Consider the following 26,650-nt stretch of genomic DNA (forward strand, 5'->3'; position numbering starts at 1 on the left):
GATCTAGCGGTTTTGGAGATTTCAAAACTGCTTGCAAAAAGAGCAATTCAGCCAGTTCCAGCAGACCAGCAAGGATCCGGAATCTACTCAAGGTTCTTTTTAGTTCCAAAGAAAACAGGGGACTGGAGACCAATTTTGGATCTCAGTATCTTGAACAGATCAGTCAAGAAAACAAGATTTCGGATGGTCACGCTGCAATCCATCCTTCCCCTTTTGGGCAAAGGAAACTGGATGTGCTCTATAGACCTTCAGGATGCATACTATCACATAAAAATGAACAGACGCTCCAGAAGATTCCTCCGCTTCAGGCTGGGAACCAGTCATTTTCAGTTCAGGGCCCTGCCCTTTGGTCTCACCACTGCCCCCCGGGTGTTTACCAAATGCATGGCAGTGGTAGCTTTTCACCTGAGACGACAAGGATTCCAGGTGTTTCCATATTTGGATGACTGGCTCCTCACAGCTCCCACCAAGCATCTTCTGATGGCCAGGGATTACACTTTTCGCATTTGTCAAAAGTTAGGCATTTCAATAAATTGCGAAAAGTCTGTTTTGTCGCCTTGTCGTGTTATTACTTTCATAGGCGCAAATCTAGACACAGTAAACATGTCTGCGAGACTAACACATCAGAGAATAACAGACATTCACAAACTGGTCTCACTCCTTTTCAACAACAACAGAATCAAAGCCAGGTTAGTTCTGAAAGTGTTGGGAATTATGGCGGCCATACCTCTGCTTCCATTAGCCAGATTCCACATGCGGATCCTTCAATGGATGCTCTTTACTCAATGGTCATACCAGCAACTTCCAATGTCTCACACCATTATGATCACGCAAGCGTGCAAAATCATCTCATGTGGTGGATGTCTTCCCCTCAGCTCTTGTTGGGAAGACCCTTTGTTCCACCCCCCCCGGTTGCTACTCTGCCAACGGATGCCTCCCTGATCGGGTGGGGGGGGGCATTATCAGGGCAGGACGGTCCAGGGCACATGGCAACCAAACGAATGCCACTTGCACATAAATGTTCTGGAGATGAGAGCAGTGCTTTTAGCGTTGCAAGCCCTTCGAGACTCTCTTCCCTTGGGAACGATTGCAATCCAGACAGACAATATGTCTGTAGTGTGGTACATCAACAAACAAGGCGGAACTAGGTCATACCCCCTGTGTCGAGAAGCACTCAGATTGTGGCAATGGGCGATTTCTTCTCAGCGGTTTCTGATAGCAACGCACATCCCCGGGAAGTCCAATCAAATTGCGGACAAGTTGAGCAGAGCTATCCTCATGCCTCACGAGTGGTCTCTGAAAGACTCTGTTGTGAGAGAAATTTTCCTCAAGTGGGGTCAGCCTTGCTGCGATCTTTTGCTACTCCCCAAAACAGCAAGTGCAGAGAATATTTCACTCTATTCCCTTTACCAGGCCAACCCAGCAGAGACGCTCTAGTCCAAGTTTGGCCCCGGGGACTTCTGTATGCATTTCCTCCCTTCCCACTAATCTCTCAAGTGATACAGAAAGCTATCGCTCAGAAGGCCTCATTGATCCTCATTGCTCCTTACTGGCCTCGACAGGTGTGGTTCCCCTTTCTGCATCGATTTCTTTTGGAGCGACCGTGGAATCTGGACCTAGTTCCAGATCTTTTGATCCATCAGTCGGGTCAGTTTCATCGCTCCCTTCCCTCTCTGCTTGGTTCCTCCAGTTCCAACCTTAGCCAGGCTTCCTCAATTATCTCACTCCGTTCGAGATATTTTGATAGCTTCCCATAAATCTTCCACTCGGAAGATTTATTTGAGTAAGTGGAAACGCTTCACATGTTGGGCTCAAGGAAAGGACATAGATCCTTTCACTGCTTCCATCCAATTAGTCCTTGAATTTCTAGCTGAACTCTTCCATGCAGGTTCATCTCCCTCTACTCTTAAAGTTCAATTGGCAGCTATTTCTAACTTTCATGTGGGTATTTCTGAATCTGCCTTAATGCCCCACAAGCTTTGCAAAGCCTTTTTGAAAGGAGTTTTTCTTCTCAGACCTCCTATAAGAAATCCTCCTTCTCCTTGGGACCTAAATTTAGTACTTGCTTCTTTGATTCTTCCCCCTTTCGAACCTGCAGTCTCCTGTTCTTTAAAATTGCTATCATGGACGACTCTTTTTCTGGTAGCTATTACTTCAGCTAGAAGAGTTTCAGAGCTTCAAGCACTCAGCTGTCGACCTCCTTATCTTTTGTTTCATAAGGACAGAGTATCCTTACGAACTAACCCGTCCTTTTTGCCTAAGGTGGTCTCGACGTCAAATCTAAATCAAAGCATTGATCTCCCTGTCTTTTTTCCAGAATATTCCAATAGGTCTGAACAAAAATTACACTGCCTGGATGTTCATCGTCAATTGAGGTACTACTTGGATAGAACAAAACAATTCAGAAAATCCGATCAACTGTTTGTCTCCTATGCGGAAAGCAGAAAGGGACTTTCAGTTTCAAAGGTATCATTATCCAGATGGCTAACATCTTTGATTTCCCTTGTATATGAAATTAGACACCAAAAACTGCCTAATAAACCTAAGGCCCATTCCACCAGAACTTTGGCTACTTCTTTAGCCTTCCAAGACAGACTGCCTATTGACACCATTTGTGCAGCGGCTACTTGGGCTACTCCTCACACTTTCATTTCTCATTATAAGTTGGACTTAGCTTCTAGGCATAGAGCTAACTTTGGTTCCACTGTTCTCAGGAGTCTGTTCCGTTAGGCCACCCGGGACAAGGTGCTAGGGACGCGGTCCCATCCAGCAAGAATGAAGGCGAGATAGACAACTTAACATATAGAAGTTATGTTCTTACCATAACGTTCCATGTTAGTTGTCTTCTTCTCGCCTTCTTCTTGCGTCCCACCCTCCTTCCCCCTGGCCTGGACAGACCTAGAGGAGTTGATTGTGACCTCTCTTCTACCACCTCTTTCTTAGGCATATGCTGTAGTGCATATTTCCTGGTTCAGGATGTAGGTCACCCTTCTTTCTTCCTGTTGTTAGAGGTGGACTCTGTTTAGAGTTATTCTGTTACTTTTATAAGCTGGGGTTAGCTTACAAACGAGATCTGAGGTAACTCTCGCCTAGCATTGTGGGATATAAGGGGAGCCTCGAGCCGGTGGAACCAACTCTCGAGCTTTTAGAGTGGCCGAGTCGGAGCCGAGGTCGGCTCCGAACCCATCCAGCAAGAAGAAGGCGAGAAGACGACAACTAACATGGAACGTTATGGTAAGAACATAACTTCTATTTCTGGAACATCTGGCTTATGCAACACGGTTACTGAATTCTCTGGGATACACAATCAACAAAGAGAAATCCAGGCCAACACCATCTCAGAAAATAACTTTCCTGGGTGCCAACTTGGACACAAACACCCAGATGGCCTATCTTACGGCAGAAAAACAGGGGCAACTAACTCAGTACTTCAAAACACTAGCAATTTGTACCAGGCTTACTGCAAGGAAAATCCTGCAGGCTCTGGGCTTCATGGCATCTTACATTCTTTTAATCCCATGTGCAAAGTTTCATTTGAGGAAACTTCAATGGTACCTAAAAAACCTATGGTCTCAACACAGCCACAGTTTGGAAACAATAATACCAATAATTTCATGTTTGAAAAAGGAATTTCTGTGGTGGGCCCAAGCATGTCATACAAACGCAGGTCTCCCATTCTGCAAGCCTCAAGCAAATCAAGTCATCACAACAGATGCCTCAGATTACGCCTGGGGGGCGCACATGACAGGCAGGTGCATTCAGGGCAAATGGTCCCAAAAGGAAAGGCACCTGCACATCAATCAAAAAGAAATGCTAGCAGTGATAAATGCAGTTACAGCTTTCAAGGACCTCCTGCATCCAGGACAATTATTGATAAGAACAGACAACACCACAGTAATGTGGTACATAAACAAGGAGGAACACATTCATACCCCCTGTGTAGACTAGCCATGACACTTTGGAACTTGGCTCTGGAATGGCAAATCGAACTTCAAGCACAGTTCTTGCCAGGCTTGGAAAACACGCTGGCAGACAATCGAAGCAGAAATATGACAGATCCACACGAATGGAAGTTGCATCCTCAAGTGTTTACAAAGATAATCCAAGTGTGGGGGAGGCCAGACATAGATCTCTTCGCCTCCCACAGGAATCATCATTTGGAAAAGTTTTGTTCAAGGACCTTTCATCCAAAGGCCTGGAGAGTGGACGCCCTTTCATTCAGTTGGACAGCATGGACAGTTTACGCTTTCCCACCTCTGCCTCTTCTGCCCAAGGTGCTCTTGAAAGCAAGAATAGACAAACCGAAGATGATACTGATTGCTCCAGACTGGCCAAGACAACACTGGTACCCACTCCTGAGGAGCCTAACACATACTCCTCCCTGGCACCTACCTCTAATGCCTCTTCTGCTGACTCAGCACAGCTACAAAACTCTTCACAGTCAGCTGAAAACACTCAATCTCGCTGCATGGAAAATCCCTTGTTACCACAACAGACTATACTCCCCAAAGAGGTGCAGGATGTCATTTTGGAAGCCAGGCGGCCATCTACTAGAAAGGCTTACTCCGCAAAGTGGAAGCGGTTTTGCTCTTGGAATGAGAAAAAAGGCCAGGACCCTAAAAAACTGAATTTGCCTCAGGTTTTACTGTATCTAGCGGAGCTGCTGAACAGTGGACTTTCATTTTCCTCTATAAAAATCCATGCCTCAGCCATTTCTGCAGAATTCAACACAGATCCACCCTTATTCTCTCACCCACTCTTAAGACAGTTCCTCAGAGGGGCTAAGAATATAAGACCACCAAGGAAGCAACCAATTCCAGCCTGGGATCTTAATTACATTCTAGAAAAATGAACATTGCCTCCTTTTGAGCCGGCTGCCTGAACAGATTTGCAATACTTGTCCTGGAAAACAGCATTCCTTCTGGCCATTACTTCAGCCCGTAGAGTATCGGAACTACAAGCCCTCATGGCTGTGCAGCCCTTTCTCATCTTCCATCAGGATAGGGTTTCCCTTCAAACCAATCCATCCTTTATGCCTAAAGTGGTATCCAGGGTAGCTTTAAATCAAGCCATACACTTACCTACCTTTTACCCCAATCCTCAAAACAAAGGGGAAAGGCTCCTACACTCCTTAGACATCCATAGACAGCTACGTTATTACTTGGAGAGAACAAAGCCATTCAGGAAATCAGAACTCTTTGTGTCCTATGCTGTAGGAGCCCAAGGGAAGCCAGTTACCAAACAGACAATTTCAAAATGGATAGGCCATTGCATACGGTTTTGTTACTCCTATCATGGAAAATCTGTCCCTACAGGCATCAGATCCCACTCCACCAGGGCCACAGCTACCTCTACAGCCTTCCTCAGAGGAGTTCCTACGAAAGATATTTTGGAGGCAGCCACTTGGAGTTCTGTGCATACCTTCACTAAACACTACCACTACCACCTGCCTTTATATTCCAAAACTAGAGCAGGCTTTGCCACTGCTGTGTTGCAGGGCATCCTGGCTCATCCCAGTTCCACCTAGTGCCTACCACCCTGAGTGTAGCTTTGGGATTCTACCCATATGTGATTACTGCAGCTGTATGCACGATGAACATAGTACAGTTTTGTACCTACCATAAATGTAGATGTTAGAGTGCTAATACAGCTGCAGCACAGGTTTCCCTCCCTCCTACCCCTCTGGGTAAAGACCTAGGCTCTAACCCCTCTTCATACAACCTGATGGGGTTATCCTTCTATGGTATCTTTGCTTGCAACTACTGTTTTTTGATTATATTGCATTCATGTATATAAATTTAATTTATGTATTGCCTTCCTTCTGGGGGTACCTGACATCTGGGGCAAGAAAAGACTGAAGAAAATGGCGTTGGCTGTGTCTTATATAGTCCTGCCTCACTGACGTCAGGAAAGAAAGCGACAACAACCGATGCCGGACCTAGACTTTGGAATTCGGCCGACCGAGGGACCGCCTGACGGCAGAGAAACCCATATGTGATGCAGCTGTATTAGCACTCGAACATCTACATTTATGGTAGGTACAAAACTGTACTTTCTTCAGCCTTGGCCATCTGGGCCTTAAATTGCCAGTTTCATATGTTAAAGTATCAACAGCATATTATTGGATTGCTTAAACAGAAAATGATGTTGATTCCTGATTGTGCTGAAAATAAGGATTTACAGGATTTAATGCATTCTGCTGGACAGGTTGGAAAACATACTTTGCAATGTGGTTTTGATTCACTAGAGGCATCTTGCAGGGCTGCTGTCACTGGGTCTGTACTTAGAAGGCATGCTTGGCTTAAGGAGCAATCTTTGCCAGATCATGTTAAAACTAAATTGCTGGATGCTCCCTTAAATCAGGACCACCTTTTTGGCAACAAAGCAGAAGTAGTTCTTAAAAAGATGGAGGAAAAAGCTAAATCTATGCAAACTGTTAATGATTTTTTACAAGTGCAGCCTCCTAGATTTAGTAGGCATTGGCCCTCAAAAAATTGGTCATTTCCTGCCTTTCCAGGCCTTATTAGTTCAAACCCAGAACCAGCAGAACACCCAGGCTTCAGTCCCAGGGTACGCACAGGACTAAGCAGTGGGAGGCTCCTATTTCCAAATCAGGGAGTAGTAAGACTCCCCCCTATGGTAAGCTGTCTCAATGACTTAACTTTAAAACTTCCAAGCACTTCTCAACTGACTGCTCCTTTAGGGGGAAATATTGCTCTGCAAGCAAAAAAACAATTGGGAACTCGTTACCCAGGACAAATTGGTTTTAAACAGTTTCCCAAGGATACAGATTTCACTTCCACATGTTACCAATCTCAAACGGTTGGCCACATCTCCCCCCAAATCAGTGGGCAGAGGCTCAAAAGCAAGTACTTAAGATTAAAGGGTATTCAGACAGTACCAGAAGAGGAAAAGGGACAAGGTTTCTACTCAAGACTTTTCCTGGTACCCAGATAAGACAACACATCCTGGAACCTGTCCATCCTAAACACTTTTTTGGTGATTCCAAAATTCAAGATGCTAACTTTTCACAATTTGTTTCCTATGATAGGCAAAGATGCCTGGTTAGCAACACTGGATTTAAAGGAAGCCTACCTGCACATCTCAATCAGGGAATCTTGCAGAAAATACCTATGCTTCAAAGCAGGCTGCATGCACTATCAGTTCTCTGCACTGCCCTTTGGCTCATCTACTGCGCCCAGGGTATTCGCAAAGTGCCTAGCTCCAGTCATTGCATTTTGCAGGCAAAGAAATATTCAAATATACCCATACCTGGATGATTGTCTAATTCAGGCAGAAAGCCAAGACATACTTCTGAATCATCTGACATTTGTACAAAAGGTGTTAACTTGTCTGGGGTACACCATAAACTAAAATAAATCACAGCTGGTACCCTGTCAACAAATTATATTCCTGGGAGTAAGCTTGAACACAACTTCACAGATGGCTTCCCCGCACACCATAGAAACAAATTCATTTGACAACTTATTTCAAACTAGTGGCCACAAAAGCCCTGCTATCTGCAAGGCACATACTGCATGCCTTGGGGTTCATGGCCTCATGCATTCTACTAATTCCATATGCAAGACTACATATGAGGAAAGTACAATGGTATCAACATTCTCAGGATCTAGAAACAATGATTCCTATCATACCTTACCTACGGTTAGAATTCCTTTGGTGGGCAGAGGCCTGCCACCAAAACAAGGGACTACCTTTCACTCTACCCCCTGCCGCTCAAACCCTAACAGACACTTCAGACTATGCATAGGGGCGCACCTGGCAGGGAAGTGCATTCAGGGCAAATGGAACCCAAGTCAAATGCACCTGCATATCAATCAAAAAGAAATGTTAGCTGTACAGAATGCTCTGACAGCCTTCAAGGACCACATTCTTCCAGGACAATTGATGGTAAGGACGGACAACACCACTGTTATGTGGTATATAAACAAGCAGGGGGGTACCCATTTTTACCCCCCTCTGCAGACTAGCCATGGCTCTGTGGAACACAGCCTTGAGCTACCAAGTTCATCTACAGGCTCAATTCTTGCCAGGAAAACTAAATACACTGGCAGACAAACTAAGCAGATATCTCATGGACCCACACGAGGGGAAACTGGAACTAAAGATTTTCAACATGTTGATCAACAAATGGAGGATCCCAGATATAGACCCGTTTGCCTCCCCCAGAACCACCAATTGGGCAAATTCTGCACAAGGACTCCCCACAAACAAGCTTGGAAAGTGGATACTCTGTCCTTCAGCTGGAAAAAATCTATCAGTTTATGCCTTTCCTCCTCTGCCTCTCCTCTGCAAAGTACTACTAAAGATCAAACGGGACAAACCAAGGATGATACTGATTGCACCAGATTGGCCATGCCATCACTGGTACCCCCTCTTGTGCATTGTGTCACAGCTGGCCCCATGGCACCTACCTCAGACCCCTACCCTGCTGTCTCAGCAGGAGAGAGATTCTGCACTCCCAGCTTCAAACCCTGACCCTGGAAGCCTGGCTAATTACCTAATCTCTCCGTTACCATCCCTCAGTAAACAACAAGTGTTAGATGTAATTTTGGAGGCAAGGAGGCATAGTACTAGAAAATCTTATGCTGAAAAATGGAAAATATTCTATGCCTGGAACCAAACTCAAGGGATGGCCACAGCAGCGCCCAATTTACCTCATATTCGTCAATACTTAACTGCGATGCTTCACAAGGGCCTTTCCTTTTCCTCCATCAAAATTCACACTTCAGCCATTTCAGCTCATTACAACACAGAACCACCCCTCTTTTCTCACCCACTGCTCTAGCAGTTCCTCAGAGGGGCCAAAAAACTTAATACCACCCAGGAGAGCCTCAACTCCAGCCTGAGACCTTAATTTTGTATTGGTAAAACTCACTCTTCCACCTTTTGAGCCAGCTGCAACTGCAGAGTTGAAATTCCTTTCTTGGAAAACAGCTTTCCTTTTAGCAGTCCCTTCAGCAAGAAGCGTATCTGAATTACAGACCCTTATGGCAGTGAAGCCTTTCATCATCTTTTATGCAGACAGGGTGTCCCTCAGGACCAATCCCTCTTTCATGCCCAAGGGTGGTATCCAGTGTGGCTCTTAATCAGTCCATTCATTTGCCAACCTTCTTTTCTAATTCACAGAACAAAGGGGAACGGATACTGCACTCCTTAGATGTGCACAGACAGCTCAGATTTTACTTGGACAGGATTAAACCTCAAAGGAAATCTGAACAAGTGCTGGTGGCATTTGCTGCAGGGGCAGAGGGGAAGGCTATTTCAAAGCAAACCATTTCTAAATGGATAGGCCATTACATTCATTTCTGCTATAAGCACCATGGATTACCTATCCCACAGGGAATTAGACCCCATTCAACCAGGGCTGCATCTACCTCTACAGCCTTTCTCAGAGGTGTACCTCCCAGGGACATTCTAGAAGCTACTACCTGGAGTTCTGTTCATACTTTCACTAAGCATTGCCATTTACCAATTTTCACTAAATCCAGAGCTGGCTTTGCCACTGCAGTCTTGTAGAGCTGGTCCTAATGCTATATAAATGCCACCTCCCATTTTTAGCTTTGGGAATCTATCCAAATGTGATGACTGCAACAGTGAAACATGAAGACTGTAGTACAGTTGTGTACACTTACCATAAGTGTAGATGTTCGAGTGTCTTCACTGTGTGACTTCTTTTGGCTATACCTTTACTCTCCTTTACTATGCTTAAAAGTTTTTTGGTGTATTTGCTTTTTTGTTGGAGGTGTAACCTTGTGTGTGTGTATATATGTGTATATGTGTGTGTATATATCTATATATATATATCTATATATAGAGAAGAGAGAGCTTGCTTTTTTTTTTTTTTTTTTTTTTTTTAATTGCTTCCCATTAGGGGGCACCTGACATCTGGAGCAAGAAAAACTGATGTAATTGCGTCAGCTGCATGCTTTATACCCCCCGAATACCTGAAGTCACGGAAGAAAAGACTGCAACCGACGCAGGATGCAAGACTTTGATAATCAGGCCAACTGAGGGCTACTGCAAGCAGATAACCCTAAAGTGATGATTACAACAGTGAATACACTAACATCTATATTTATGGTAAGTGTACACAACTGTACTTTCTCAGAACAGGGGTCTGCCTTTCTGCCCACTGCCTGCCAGCCAGACTCTCACCACAGACGCCTCAGATGTTGCATGGGGGACTCATCTGGAAATCAGGGGCATACAGGGGACTTGGAGCACCCAGCAGATTCATCTGCACATAAACTTTAAATGAATTGATGGCAGTGCAGCAGGTCTTGTTGGCTTTCAAGGACCTACTCTGTCCTGGGACTCTGTTCATCAGGACAGACAATACCACAGTCATGTGGTACATCAGCAAGCAAGGGGGGACTCGCTCTTACCACTTGTGCAGACAAAGTATGAGACTATGGTCCATACCAGCATCCATGGGCTTACATCTAATAGCCCAGTATCTTCCAGGGAGGCTGAACTCCTTGGTGGATCATTTGAGCAGACATGTTCTGGATCCTCACGAGTGCCAACTAAACAAGGACATTTTCCATTGCATCACTTATCATTGGGGCACCCCACAAGTGGATCTTTTCTCCTCACTCAACAATCATCTCCTTCCAACCTTCTGCACCATGGAGTTTCACAGCAAAGCTTGGAGGGTGAACGCTTTGTCCTTCCCATGGACACATCTCTGTTTATGCATTCCCTCCTTTGCCTCTTCTTCCCAGAGTGCTACTAAAGGTATGGGACGAAAAAACAAAGGCAATTCTGATAGCACCACATTGGTCCAGGCAGCATTGGAATTCCCTCCTTTGCAGCCTTTCCCAGGCTCAGCCTTGGCATCTTCCCCTGGTACCAGATCTGTTGGTTCAGGGAGGGGGAATGTTCCTTCATCCTCATCTTCAAACTCCGCATTTAACTGCCTGGTTAATACTTTAAATCTTTCCAACAGGTGGTTGAAGTTCTTCATGAGGCCAGTAGGCCTAGCATCAGAAAATCATATGTAGATAAATGGAAGAGGTTTTGCTCTTGGATGATGGCTAAAAGAGAGGACTCTTCTCATCCTTCTCTTTCCTTCATTCTTGACTACCTAGCAGGATTGCTTAATGGTGGCCTTTCCTTTTCTTCAATTGAAATTCACGCTTCAGCAATTTTGGCTCATTGTTCTTTTGAGCAACCCATTTTTTCTCGCCCCTTGATGAAACATTTCCTGAGGGGAGCTAGTAATCTTGGACCTCCCAGAAGAACCCCTCCTCATGCTTGGGGTCTTAATTTTGTCCTGGAAAAACTTATTCTGCCTCCCTTTGAACCAGCTGCCTCTACAAATTTGATGTTTCTATCCTGAAAGACTGCTTTCCTTTTGGCTATTACTTCAGCTTGAAGAGTATCCGAGCTGTAAGCCCTGATGGTAGTAGAACCTTTCATAATTTTTCACACAGATCAGGTTTCTCTGAGAACTAATCCCTCCTTTATGCCTAAGATAGTTTCCAGTCCGTTCACCTGCCGACATTTTTCAGTAATCCCCAAAATAAAGGGGAAAGGATTCTGCACTCGTTTGATGTGCATAGACAGCTGAGATTTTACTTAGGACTAAATCCTTTTGAAAATCTGAACAGTTGGTTAGTTTTGCTTCTAGGGTTCAGGGTAAAGCTATTACAAAACAACCCATCTCCAAATGGATTGCTCATTGTATTCACTTTTGTTACCTGCAGCATGGGAAGTTTCCCCTCAGAGTATTAGGACCCATTCTACTAGAGCAGCCTGTCTAAGAGGTGTGCCTACTAAGGACATTCTAGAAGCAGCTACTTGGTCTTCTGTCCATATTTACACAAAACATTACAATCTACCTTTGTTTTCTAAATCCAAGGCTGGTTTTGCTTCTGCAATTTTGCAGGGCCTTCTTACCAACCCTTAATCTGTGATCCTTCCTCCCTCCTTTGTTTTTTTCCTGGGCTTTAGGATTCAACCCATATGTGAGGACTGCAACAGTGAAACACTAAGAACATAGTACAGTTGTGTACACTTACCTTAAATGTAGATGTTCAAGTGTATTCATTGTTGCAGTCCTGGTTTCCCACCCTCCATTCCCCCTTTTTTTCTAAGGCACAGACTATATATCTTTATTATTTGTATGACGTGTCCAGGGTGCTACCTTCCTGGGTTAGCCTTCTTTTGGGATCCCCTGACAGTTAAGGCAAGAAAAACTGAGGAAATGACGTTGGCTGCCTCCCTTTATACCTGACGTTCTGACATCAGTTTTACAACTGGCGGCAGCTGACGTCATATACCAAGGACTCTGGTATTCGGGCCGACTGAGGGTTACCGGGATCCGGATAAACCCATATGTGAGGACTGCTACAATGAATACACTCTTAAAATCTACATTTATGGTAAGTGTACACAGCTGTACTTTATGGGTAGCACCCCCTGATTTGGCACTGTTGTGGACTCCCCGTTAAAAAGCATCGTTAAAAGTTAGTATTTAGAATCTGCTTGCAAGGCATTTAATTATGTATGTAAATGTATTCTGATTGATGTGAACCGATTATTTTTTAAGGATTCCCATATTAACTTGGTGTTTTATACATCACTTGCTTTATAGAAGATAAGGCGATTAATTTCCATTCCTTTGGTTTGGATCATAAGTACTGGTACCATATCCAGTTTAGATATGTAATCCAGCATTCTTCACATAAAAATATAGTTTAATGTGATAAGAATTCCAGTCGGGAAATTATTGCTAAAGACCTTGATTTGGGCCAGAGGACACTAAAGGTATCCCATATTTGGCAGTTTGTCAATTTGAGAAATGTAAAAAGGTTTTGAGATGGACTTCTGTATCTGTAAAGGAAAATGGGGGGAAGAGATATTTTTGTCCTTCCATTTCACTGTTGCATTATTCCTTAGAGTAGAAGTCCCCTTCCAAGGGCAGCCTGGCATCCAGCCAGTGTACCAAAGCCTTTAGGTTGGTAATGGTACCCGCATACAGCATAGGGCATAAAGGTGACATCTGGATTGTCAGTTTGAATGCTCGTTTCATTTGCTGGTTCACTAAGTTGTTTTCAGGTAAGTGTCCCATTGGGGTTTTATCTTTTTCCCTTTGTTTTTGTTGCTTGTGGTGTTCTTGTCATCCAGAAAGGATAAATGCCAGTGTGGGAGGCAGATTCCCCATAAAGACTGTTATGAGCAGTGTTTATTTTATCTAGGTGCTTCCCACAACCATACATCCTTCTCTTATGCTCAAAGTGGTGAATGAGTTGTCTCTTAATCAGTCTATTCATTTACCCACTTTTTACCTTCTCCGCAGTCTGCTAGTTAGAATGGTTTGCACACTTTGGATGTGCATCGACAACTCCTTTTTTATTTGGATAAGACCAGAGCTTTTTTCACAAATCTTATTGGCTTTCTGTTTCCATTCATCATGCATCTTTGGAATCTGCTATTTCCAGGCAAACTATTTTGTCTTGTTTTCATGGCAAGAGTCTTTCTCCTCCTGATTAGACTTAGAGCTGTGGCTTCTTCTGGTACTTTTTTTCAAGAGTTTAGATACTAACTTTTCTTGAGACATCTGCCTGGACATCTGTACATACTTTTACCAAGCAGTTTAAGTTGAATGTGATATCCAGGGCTAGAGCTTGTTTTTCTAGGGCCATCCTTCATGGATTAGTAGAGAGCTCTACTGGTCCTTTCTCCTCCTCCTCTCGTCTTGAGCTTTTGCACTCCCCCTGTTGTATGGAGTACAACAGTGAAATGGAAGGACATGGTACAAGTGTGTAAAATCTTATCATAACTGTAGATGTCCTCCTCTTCACTGTTGCAGTATTTACTCCCTCCTTCCTCCCCTGGTTCTTTTCCCTTCTGGATGTGCTTGGTTACCTCTCTCATCTTTGGACTGGCATTCCGACTGGGACTTTCATTCTGAGGATGGTACGTCTGGATGTCACCTTTGTTTTATGCTGTACATGGGGAGCATACATATGACGTACCCTTAGCAACCTAAAGACTTTGGCATGCTGGCCGGACATTGGGCCACGCTTGCAAGGGATCCCTATTGTAAGGAATGCTGCAACAGTGAACAGAAGGACATCTTTACATAACTGCACTTTCATAAGCAGTTTCTAATCTGTTTTATCTCTATTCTCATTCTTTGGGAACAGTGTACTAATTTTATATGTGGTGATTATCAGACTCTGTGATAGATGTTCAGGTTTCTGCATTTCTGATGTGTGCAAAGGCAGTGGGAGCAAAGATACTGATGTGGCTCATAATTTTTAATTTTGGCCCTTCATACAAAAGTTTTGGTGTTGTATCTTTCTTATAGTCAAAAGGTTTCTCTTAAAAAAAAAAAAAAAAAGTGTTTTCTGATGGATACTTTGATCTTTGGCCATCCTGGTATCTGCTCTTTTCTCTCTTGGGGGGGGGGGGGGGGGGGTTGGTTAACCAGTTTTAACCGTATGGGAAGTGCCATAGTTTCCTGCTAGAAATGATTTCGAAATATTTCCATCAAGTCCTTCAAGAGCATTTGGTTTAGGATACAGAGTGAAAGGGATTCCAGATATACTTTTTTCCTTTACAATTAAGAAGGAATATTTAGCTAAATGGGAAACTGCTTTCTTTACTAATTTTATATATCTTTTTCTTTTGTAGAAAAAGCAAGCAATTTAATTTGAGTAAGGAATGCTTTTATATAATGCTTCATTTTGTAGTTTTTGTTTGATGATGATTCAGCTTAGTTATTTGTAATAGTTGATGATTGGAATGCTGTGTGGTAGGTATGTCCTAGGTCAGTTTTGACCAGTGGTGTTCACTGTTTTTAATAGATTTAATTGTGATGTTGTTGTTTTGCTTTGAAAACAAATTATTTCGTTTGCCAGAAATGTGACACTTCAAAATGCAAAAAATGCAGACTTTTTGCATGTTTGTATTTTGGTGCTTGGTTTTTCTGTTGGTGGAATGGTAATGCCTCATGTTTAGATTGCAAGAAGGACTGGAACACAAATGCAGAGTAACAAAAAATGAGCATTCTACAACTAGAATATATAATGAATACATTATTCATTGCCAGTACTGTTGATATTTTAAAGTGTTGCAGTTGCCATATTGTTTTGTTTGTGGTGATATTCCTCAGCTGAAAAGATGTTGCTTAGTCAGCCTATTCTCTGGCAATGTTGATGGTTAAGTAGACGCTTTGATCATGTTCTTTAAGAAAAAGAGGAACCGTGGAAGAAAGTTTGCTATTGTTTTAAACTTCTATTCTCTTGATAACAAGTGCAGATTCACTCTATGTGAATTTTTCTTTTGTAGAAAGAACCAGTGGATACTGAGCCAGACAGTGCCAACTCTTCCTTCCTCAGCACACAGTCTGGTCATGTGCCCAAGAATGTTAAGGGGACTCGTTTGAGGTCTGCGGCATCAGCCTCATCTATTGCTAGTTGTACCTCCCAGGAGTCTCTGTCAGAAACACAACGATCTATCTCTGAAGACCATTCTGCATTGCTGAGTTTGCCTGGATATCACCCACCTACTCGCAGCTCAGCTAGACTTTCCCATACAGGAAGGACATCTACCAGCTCTACCACTAGCAGTAAGTACAAACATTAGTGGGAAGGACATAGTAGTTGAAGACTGGAAATTATAAAATACTTTTCTGTAGTTTTTATTAAATTTTTGTTTGCAGTTTGACATTAATAAATGGCCATTCCATCTTAGTGTATCGAAAAACATTGAAAGCAGCTGTGTATTGTAAAAACTTTTTTTATATATATGTTTTTCTCAGATGGTACTAAAACTGGCAATAGTCTAGTAGTTTTGGGAACGCCTAAGTGTAAACCGTTAAATCTGATGTTATTCATTCCTCAATGAATGTGCTCGTATCTGAACCTCTAATCTGACTCTTCCACTTTCTCCTGGATTCTTGGATCTGACTGTTGAGCTACTCCCTTACCCCTAATGCCCCTGACCACTGTGTTACCCCATATTTCCTTGCCTACTTTTATTTAACCAAACTTACCTGCTTCACCTTACATCCATCATCTTGAATTCTCATCCCCCCTTCTGTAATTCTTTGCACCTTACTCTATTTTACCATCACAATACTATCACTGCCTCAGACTGTCTTACATTAACTCCAGGCTTACCACCTTCTCTTCTATTATGCACACAAACTAATATTGTGCCATAATTGTTACTACTGACCAGTCTCATCTCCCCCCACCTCCCCTGATCACAAACCACAGGGCAAAATACTTAACCACATTGTCAAAGCCCACCCTGAAGTGAAAATATTTCCAACCTTACCTTTAACTGCGCACACATCACTAGATAAAATCTCTGTTTATACCTGATATTACATTCCAACACGTAAATACCACTTGTACTGTTAAACCCACTATCACAGTTAGCATGCTCCTCCTTACCTGCCTAGTTTCTTTACTCTTAATTCTCAGCCTCACTACAGCTATATCATTGTTTACTCCCACACATCAATACATATAAACAACCTCCTCCAACCATCACCACAGTAAACAACACAGCTTCTTACATATCTCCTCTCAGCTTTTCCCCTATATCCTCCCATATTATTCAAGCCACATATTGGCCCTCCTCACCTCCTACAAAACCACACTTGACACCACTATCATCACCTAGGGGTAAAGAACACTTCCAATGGTACTCCTTCCTCATTACCTACCTACTCAAATGTGGAGACATACATCCTAAACCTGTTCCACCTTCTAATCCTAACCAAGAGTAACCCCAAAAATGTAAACATACTTAACGCTGAATCTTAATAGTGTATGTAATAAAGTAGCCTCATTGCATGCCTGGATTGATCAAAATAAACCTGACTTAACTAGCCCTTACAGAAACATGGCTACACCCCAGTGTAAAAGACTCAGTAATACCTCCAAACTTTGCAGTAACCAGTAAGAGATGGATCTAAAAAAAAAAAAGGGAAGGGGTAGCACTTCTATATCCCTCTACGCTCAAAATAACCTACACCAGTAATATACCCACCTTTTGCAATGTTGAGGTACTAATCTCCTTTTTGAACCTCAATATATCAAAAAGAATTTGTATAGTAATATGTATCCCACCAGGTAACAATATATCAGTGTTGGAAAATGTTTTATCCTGGACATCCCAAACAGCAAACCTTGAAACAATCTTAAGAGACGTAAATATAGATTGGCAAACCATAGCTTCCAACTCCCCCACAAATATAAATCCTGTATGTTTTTTCTCAGCTTATCAGTGCTCCAACAAGATACAAAAAAGCTCTTACCTGCCAGTCCACCGTAGGCTGGATTCTACTATCCCACCCTGCCAATTACCCCTCTTCTGGTACACTGTCTGACTTCCTGAGCAATATCTACCAGCTTATTCCCTTAGAACAAACTCCCAACAGCTAAGAGTACACACTATAAAATCGGTTAGGAACTCAGCTAAATTTTGTCAGCATAAATTCAACAATCGCCTACAGGAAGTAGACTGGACAGCCCTTAAACAACTACCCCTTAATGCTGCTGTACTATCCTTTAATAACACCTTCCTTCACATACTTAATACACTAGCTCCCATTCATATGAAAAGAATCAAAAAGAACTCGGCACCATGGCTCTCTAAGGAATGTAAACACCTGATGAAGCAAAGGGACCTAGCCTGGTCAACCTGGAAACAAAACAAAAATGAACAAAATCATGTTAATTTCAAAATACTGTGTAACAAAATGACAACACCAATCAACATAGATAAGAAGTCCTATTATTCCCGGCTTCAACTCCAGCATAAAATCAACCCCAGTAAATTTTGGCATTCCATATCTTCTCTACTTAACCCTAGAAGAAATGGAGAGCACACCCTATCATCAGATACCCCTTCATCACAAATAGCCGAAAACTATAACAAACGCTTCATAAAATCAATTTCAGACTTAACTTACATCCCTAATGCTGGACACCCATACACTTCAACCTATTCTGACACCAAACCCAGACCATCCGCTACTTCTGACTGTCATAACTAACCCCCCTACTCAACCACGTCATACAAACCCCATTCTTATTTCAGCCCATACCCACTGACACCATTAAGAAACTGCTACTCTGCTCATAATCTCCCCCCCCCCATACTACCTCAAACTGGCTGCTAACTCAGTCGCATACCCAGTCAGTATCCTTATAAATAGGTCTTTATCCAGATCAGAAGTACTTATATGGAAACCATCTCGCATCACCCCCATCCACAAAGGAGGCAACTCTTCTGATCCTTCCAATTTCCATCATATATCCATCTTGTCACTCATATCCAAAATTCTCGAGAGAGGTATCCATCAGCAGGTAATGCAATATCTATTGCAAAACAACCTTTTAACCAAAACCCAACATGGCTTCCAACCTAGACAGCACAGCTACAGCCCTATTATCTTTTACAGACAATGTGAGCAAGGCCAGAGATTCAGGATGCTGTACAGCCTCAGTATTCCTTGATCTGCCCAAGGCCTTTGACAGTGTCTCACCCCTAACTTTTGAACACACTATCTAGCCTAGGCTTCTCACATAACAGTAAAATGGTTTCAGAGCTATTTCAAAGATCGTAAACAAGCAGAGAAATGGTTGAATGAACACTCACCCTTCCTCTACAACCCTACTGGAGTCCCCCAAGGCTCCATCCTAGGACCCCTACTATTCAACAGTTTCACAGACAGCCTTCACACTGCCCCTCTCACCCTGGGACTCTCATTCAGTACGCTTATGATTCCACCATAATCTGCACTGCTTGATCACTACCAGAACTACTTTCAAAAACTGAGTAGTCCTTTACTGCAGTAGAATCCTGGCTAAGAAATGCCCAACTGTTTCTTAATCCAAAGAAGACAAAACTAGTACTCTTTCATCCCAAAAATACCTCTCGTCACTGATCATTTCAGCATCCTTGCATGTGATAACACTCATTGAAACAGTTAAGGAAACCAAACTTCTTGGTGTTATCATTGACAAACTTTCATTTGACCCCCATATACAGCACGCTTTAAAGAAAACTCTTCAAAAACTTGGACTCTTGTCTAGAAACAAACATTTCTTTACTGCAGCAACCAAGACTACCCTTGAAAAAACATTTTTACTTCTCTCCCTTATTTATGGTGCCCCTATCTTAATTAACTTACAAAATTGTACCCTAAGCAAGTTGGAACAGTGCTACAACAAAGTTTACCACAAACTCTAAATATCACACACAACACTGTAAACCACCCTTAGAATTAAACTGGCGTGAACTCCCCAACCAACTTGCCTTTATTCAGCTATCCACCTTACACAACCTCATTTTCAAGCCTACTGCCTGCCCTGCACTAACCAGTCTAGTCACACCTTACACACCAAATCGATCCTAACGATCAGAAGACAAAATCTCTTGGCTATCTCAAAACCCACAAGAAAAACCTGGTCACTCTCTGTATTCATACTCTGTCTCTATACTTTGGAATTCACTACATCTAAGCTACCAGGTCTATGCCTGCACTAACCCATTTCAAAGCCCCTTTAAAAAAATAATCTCAAAAATACATGGCTGTGCTCCTGCATAAAGCCTGCCTAATGTTCAGGTCTTCTTCTTTCGGTCACATTTCAATACCCGTCAGACTGCAAGATCCTAAGGCTTTTCCAACTCCTTCTCTGCTTCTATACCATATCCTTAATTTACTACTCAGGCTTTATTGCTTCTATTCTTCTAAACACTCTCTCATTCTCTGTCTGTATCACTAACTTTCTGGCTGCTATTTTCCTAACTGAAATTAGCATTCCATTTTGCTTGTACTATTAGTCAGTGTCACACTGCACTAGCTATGTACTACTTTTTTGGACATTGTCTATCTACATCATGTGTGGTGAGAGTGACTATTATTGTCTGCAGTGTTTTAACTGTGTAGCATTGTGTAGATGTGTAGTAGTATATTTCAGCATTTTGTAGCAGTTTGATGTTCGTGTTACCCTGCTGCAGTCATCACACTTTTGTGTTATCCTGTCGTCAGGCGGTCCTGCAGTCGGCCGGATTTCCAAAGTCTTGGTCCGACGTCGGTTGCTGTCGCCTCATCCCTGATGTCTGTGCGCCAGGGGTACATATATAGCAACCAAAGCCATTTTCTTCAGTCTTTCTTGCCGCGCAGTGCCCGAAGCAGAAGCAGTTCACAAGTGCTGGTCGGCCGACTCCTGAGATTTTCGAATTCGAATTTCAGACCCGAAGTCTTCTATAAAGCTAAGTACCCCATTGGGGAAACTTTTCTTGCCTCAGACCGATGTCAGAAAAAGTTAACAATTGTATTTCTTCTGGGAAGCAAATACCTCATAAGGATTTTCATTCTTATTGTATACCCTGCCTAGGCCCTGATCACGACGTCACTTGTCGTTTTTGTGCTAGATTTAATAAACGTACTATTAAAAGACGGTTTGATTTCGCACAACACTTTTTTGGCAGAAAATTTAATTATAACATGCCGTCGGAGCTACCGACTACCAGCGTGCACAAAAAGCGCAGGGAAAAGGATCGACGGCCCAGGCCTAAGCCCGATTCCGAGGCCTCGGTTGATCCGGTCTCCGGTTATCAGTGAGGCTCCGACGCAGCCTCTGACTACCACAGTTGAGAAACCCGAGACTGCTACGGATATTTTGACGGAATGTACTAGGCCTACGCAGCCTTTTACTTAAGGCCCTTCCGACGACTTAGCTTCCAAGGACGCCTGTACTTCTGAAACGCCTTCGCCTTCTGAAGGCGTTTTCAGACCGACGACTCTTAGTCAAAACATTTTCAAAATCGAAGATTCCTTCCAAATCGAAAAAGGCTTCACTTCAGTCTCCTGTTCAAGGCCCTATGCCTAAGAAAAAGATGCTCAAGATGGCTGAAGATCTGATTTCTCTTATCAGGGCTTCCCAGCCTCCTCCTGACAAAAGGCCCCCAGACTAGAGGAAGAATCTGCTTCCTCTGAACAACTGTCCATTTCTTCGGATTCCTCTGAAGACCAAGACTATTCCTTCTCTCCTTATGAAGATTATGATGCTGAGAACTCTATTCCCTCAGCTTCCCCTCCAGATTACTCTTTTGGGGAAACTTTACACACTATGAGGGAACATTTCCACTGGGAAGGTCAGGATTACTCTGATTCCAAGAAAAGTCTCAGAGTTTCTTTTACTCCCCCAGCACAGACCTCTAGCCATCCCTCCTGTTTTGGACATTGTGGATGTTTATTTAGAATCCAGTTTCAACCCTGACTCTCTGCCTCCTGCCCCGGCCAAGCCTGACAGATACAGAGTACATGAAACCAAGACTAGTAAAAAGAAAACAAACGGGTAGTCTAAAAAGTCCTTGCAGTCACGGTAAAATTGTGCTGAACGTAAGTTTTATTTTTAAATCCACAAACGTTTTCGTTGCTGTTTAACAGCAACTTCATCAGAAAAAACTAATTAGTTAAAACGCCCTTCTTTTAAACATTGAATGGCGCCAAAACAGTTCATTAAAAAGTCATAATGACTTCAATTAAGTTAAAATTCCTTCGCATTTGACAGTTGAGGTATACAAAGTTTTAAAACACATTTCTACATTAATCCCTGAAAATCATTTTAAATAAATAAAAATATAAATAAAACATTTGCAAGATGTTAATGCATATACTTTGACTGTTTAAATTTCAAACACATTATATGTTAAAACATGAGCATATAAACCCAGTAATGCTATTATTAGGTAAAGTAGCCTAATGATAATCAAGTTTTTTTATATAATTTTCCTATTGTGTTTTTTGAAAAACATGTCACATAGGTTACTATCCATATTAATGTGACCCATGGACCATAAAATTAAAATTGACATTGATGCTCATATTTACATTTCCCTTTTCATAAAGGTCAATAAGAATGTTGTTAAACTGTTTATCTTAAAGGAAATAGTTTAAAAAATATTTTTGATTGTCATTTGATTTTACTATTACACCAGTAAAAGATTTTTTTTACCTCTGGGAACTTTTTAATTTCAACACGCAGGTTGTTACAGTTCTCATTTAATCCAGGTCTAGAGAACGCGTCTAGGGTGAGTTGCCACTCGAGTTTTCTGACTTCTAGTTTTAAAGCAACAGGACCTCCTCTTACATCTACAGGAATGTGGTCAATAACTAAAAAATGAAAACTGTGACCTGGGAAGAAGGTTATATGTTTAGCCAATGCGTTATCTTCTTTATTTTTCCTTATGGCATATATATGCTCATACAGTCTTTCTCGTAGTTTTCGGTCAGTCTTTCCTACGTAGAAGGCTGGACAGCAGTCGCAAATAGCTAAGTACACTATGGACTTTGACTCTCAATTAAATTTAAAATTAATATGGTATTTCTTGTCTCTAATAGTAAAAGTTAGCAGATTTTACATAGTTACACCATTTACATGTGCCACACGGAAATGTTCCTTTTAGTCTTGAAAAAAAAAAGGGTTGTGTCTCCTTTCTAATAGCATCTTAAGGTTATTCCCTTTCTTATAAACAAATATAGGGAAAGCACCAAGATATTCTTCATCTCACATTGCTGCAGTCCTTACACTTGGGTAGTCCACTGTCCTCGGTCGGCCCGACACAAATGGTATTATTTATTTAGCCTTATGTAAAATATGTGAAGCATTTTATGTTGGAAAATCCGAAAGAAAATTAAAAATAAGGATTTACGAGCATTACTATGAAATGAGAACAAATAACTCTAAGAATGCTCTATATAGACATAAAATACATTTACAAATACGTTTCATTACAACTTTTAATATGGATTCTGAGCAAATGAGATCTACCTTGGTTAAGAACTGGCAATTCATTAAAAGTAACCTCAAATTGGAAGAAAAAAGTACAGTTTTGTACCTACCATAAATGTAGATGTTCGAAGATCCACATTGCTGCAGTCCTTACACTTGGGTAGTCCACTGTCCTCGGTCGGCCCGAATATCAAAGTATAAGGCTGACGTCGGTCAAGGCGCATTTGACTGACATCAGGACGCCAGGGTACAAATGCGCATGACCGACGTCATATCCTCAGTCTTTTTTGCCGCATGGTCCGATGCAGAAGCAGCATTGCAAGTGCCGGTTGGCGTTCTGAGATTTTTCGATTTCGAAGTTTCAGACCGAGTTCAAAGTTGGCTAAGTACCCCGTTGGAGAATATTTTAGTTTTTTCTTGCCTCAGTAATTTACCGGATGTCAGAAAAAGTCAATAATTGCATTTCTTGTGGGAAACAGGTACCGCATAGAGATTATCATACTTTGTGTATTCCTTGCTTAGGGCCTGAGCACGACGTTGTTGGCTGTCGCTCTTGTGCTAGATTTAATAAACGCACTATAAAGAGAAGGTTGGATTGTGCAAGGTTAGTCTTTGGGAAGCGGTGCAATTATAAAATGCCGTCGGATGCTCCGACGCCCGCTTCTTCAAAGAAGCGCAAGGACAAAGCAGTTAAGCCTAGGCTAGAAGAACCGTCTGTACCAGACGCCGGTTCTTTAGAGGTGTCAGTGGAGCCGGTGGTTCCACCGGAGGTTTCTTTGTGTTCCCAGGGTGAGACTTTATTACTGCAAGATGTGGCCTCTCAGGAGGCAAGTCAGGCTGAGGGGGCTTCTCAGGTTACTATACTCCCCTCCCTTCCTAGGGTGGCTAGGCCCTCTCCTTCTGTTTCAAAGGCTTCTCCCAGGGGCAGGCCAGGTTTAGCTTCAGTTGGTGTTACCCCTAGCTCTTCAGGAACTGTGCCCAGGAAGCATATGCTTAAAATGGCAGAAGATTTGATTACTTTGATTAGGGGTTCTATGCCCCCTCCTGATAAGAGACCTAGGATGGAGCCTGAGCTGGGGGGTTTTGAGCAGGCTTCAGATGTTTCAGAGTCTTCGGCTGAAGACTTGCAGGAGTACTCTCCTTATTCTGATTCTGATGTGGATGATTCTACTCCTTCTGCTTCTCCTCCTGAGGATTTTTCTTTTTCAGAAACTCTTCATTCCATGAGGGAGCATTTTAAGTGGGAAGGTCAGGACTTCTCTGATTCCAGGAAAAGGCTTAGGGAATTTTTGTTTTTACCCCAGCATAGGCCTTTGGCTATACCTCCAGTTTTGGATGTAGTGGGAGATGTTTTTTCAGAGGCTTCTCTTAATCCTGATTCTTTGCCTCCTGCTCCTGTTAAGCCGGATAGGTATTACAGGGTGCCTGAAGCTCATAAGTATCTTTTTAAGAGTCCTAGGGCAGACCCAGAAACTGTTAGCCAGGGGCCTAAAGGTGTTAAGGCTTCTGTTGTAAAGAATCCGGTTCCTGCAGACAAAGAGGCTAGGGCCTTGGATAGATGGGGAAAGAAAGTTTATACTACTTCCACTCTTGCTATGAGGGCTTTGAATTGCCAGTTTCACATGTTGAAATACCAAAACTATCTCCTTTCACAATTGAAGTCTAAGGTTGATGCTCTGGCAGTAGGTATTGATTGTAAAGAGTTGCAAGATTTAGTACATGTTTCTGAACAGGTGGGTAAGCATTCTTTGCAATGTGGTTTTGATGCTGTACAGGCCTCGTCTAGGGTGGCTGCCACTGGGTCAGTTCTTCGCAGGCACACCTGGCTAAGGGATCAGAATTTGTCTGAACATGTTAAAACAAGGATTTTAGATGCTCCTTTACAATCTGACGTGTTGTTTGGTCCTCCTGTCGAGGCAGTTTTGAAGAAAATGGAAGACAAGGCTAAGTCTATGCAGACTGTTAAAGATTTTTTGCAGGTCCAACCTCCAACGTTTAGTAGAAATTGGCCTACTAAGGGGTGGACGTATCCTTCTTATGATTCCCAGTCTAGGGGTAGATCTAGACGTGGTAGGGGCAGAGCTCAGGGCTCTTTCAGGCCTAGAACAGGGAGTTCTCCTGCACAGTCTTCAGGTGAGGGCAGGGGTCAGTCCTTTCGTAAACAGACCCAATGACCTACCTTTTCAGCTGCCAGAGCCTTCTCGTCTGGCAGCACCTTTGGGAGGAAGGTTGGTACTTTTCAAAGAAAATTGGAGTTTAATTACCCAGGACAGATGGGTATTGGATATCATACACCACGGTTACAGGTTTTATTTCCATACCTTGCCTCCTTTCAAAGGCATGCCAGACGTTCCTCCTCAACAAAGAATAGAGGCTCACAAGCAAGTTTCTCTGTTACTCCAAATAGGGGCCATACAGCCGGTCCCTATGCCAGAAATGGGCCTAGGATTTTATTCTCGCCTGTTCCTAGTACCAAAGAAGGGGAACACGTGGAGACCAATTTTGGATTTATCTACCCTCAACACTTATCTGGACATTCCCAAGTTCAAAATGTTGACGTTACAGCAGCTTTTACCTCTGCTGGGCAAAGATCATTGGATGGTAACTTTGGATCTCAAGGAGGCTTACCTTCATGTTCCTATCAGACTAAGTTGCAGGAAATATCTGCGTTTTCGAGCTGGGACTTCTCACTATCAGTTCTCTGCATTGCCCTTTGGCTTATCTACTGCCCAGAGTGTTCACGAAGGTTCTGGCTCCAGTGATAGCTTTCTTCAGGCTAAAAGGAATACAGATCTATCCTTATTTGGACGACTGCCTGATTCTGGCTCAAGGAAGGGAAGAGCTTCTTCATCATTTGGAGTATGTGATAGCAGTGCTAAGATGCCTGGGGTATTCTGTGAACGAAATAAAGTCCAGTCTAGTACCCTCTCAGGACATGTGCTTTCTGGGTGTGAGACTGAATACAGCATCCCTGATGGCCTTTTTAACCCCGGACAAACAAAAGAGTCTATCCCTTTACTTCCATCAGCTATCTCATCAGTCCGGGCTGACTGCAAGGACAGTCCTTCAAGCCTTAGGGTTCATGGCATCTTGTATTCTGGTGCTTCCCAATGCCAAACTGCATATGAGGAAGCTGCAATGGTATCTCAAAAATGTATGGACACAGCACTGCCAGGATCTAGACACTGTCATTCCAATAATACCTTGCATTCAAATGGAATTTTTGTGGTGGGCTCAGGAATGTCACCTAAACAAGGGACTCTCTGTGACCCGGCCAGAGGCGAGTCAGATTTTAACGACAGATGCCTCAGACAAAGCTTGGGGAGCTCATCTAAATGGAAAGTGGATACAAGACAAGTGGCCTGCCAGACTACAACATCTACATATCAACCTGAAGGAGATGTTAGCAGTCCAGTTTGCATTAATAGCTTTCAAGGATTTACTTCTTCCAGGGCAGGTGTTGATTCTAACAGACAACACAACTGTCATGTGGTACATCAACAAGCAGGGGAACGATTCTTATCCTCTATGCAGGCAAGCAATGATTTTGTGGGAGACTGCCCTCAGTTTACAGCTCAATCTTCAGGCAAGGTTTCTGCCAGGAGCACAGAACTCCTTAGCAGATGTGTTGAGCAGACAAATTATGGATCCCCACGAGTGGAAATTGGATCCTCATGTATTTCAGAAATTGACAGTGTCATGGGGAACTCCAGACATAGATCTGTTCGCTTCTCCACTAAACCATCAGCTGCCAAAGTTTTGCACAAAAAGGTTTCATCCCACAGCTTGGAAAGTGGATGCTCTTTCTTTCAATTGGAGCAATCTTCATGTGTATGCCTTTCCTCCTCTGCCTC

At 42.7% G+C, this 26,650-nt stretch overlaps 1 protein-coding gene across 1 annotated transcript in view; it reads left to right on the top strand.

The window, feature by feature from the left end:
• The window catches only part of NUMA1 (nuclear mitotic apparatus protein 1), a 3,180,433-nt gene that overhangs the window by 2,726,727 nt on the left and 427,056 nt on the right, over positions 1 to 26,650 (top strand). The window contains exon 25 of the mRNA XM_044072777.1: positions 15,325 to 15,604. Coding sequence (XP_043928712.1) covers positions 15,325 to 15,604 — 280 coding nt within the window. The remainder of the gene's footprint in view (positions 1 to 15,324; positions 15,605 to 26,650) is intronic.

Source organism: Protopterus annectens, chromosome 5.part1, assembly GCF_019279795.1.
Source record: "Protopterus annectens isolate FY-2018-M chromosome 5.part1, PAN1.0, whole genome shotgun sequence".
NCBI classification, from domain to species: domain Eukaryota; kingdom Metazoa; phylum Chordata; order Ceratodontiformes; family Protopteridae; genus Protopterus; species Protopterus annectens.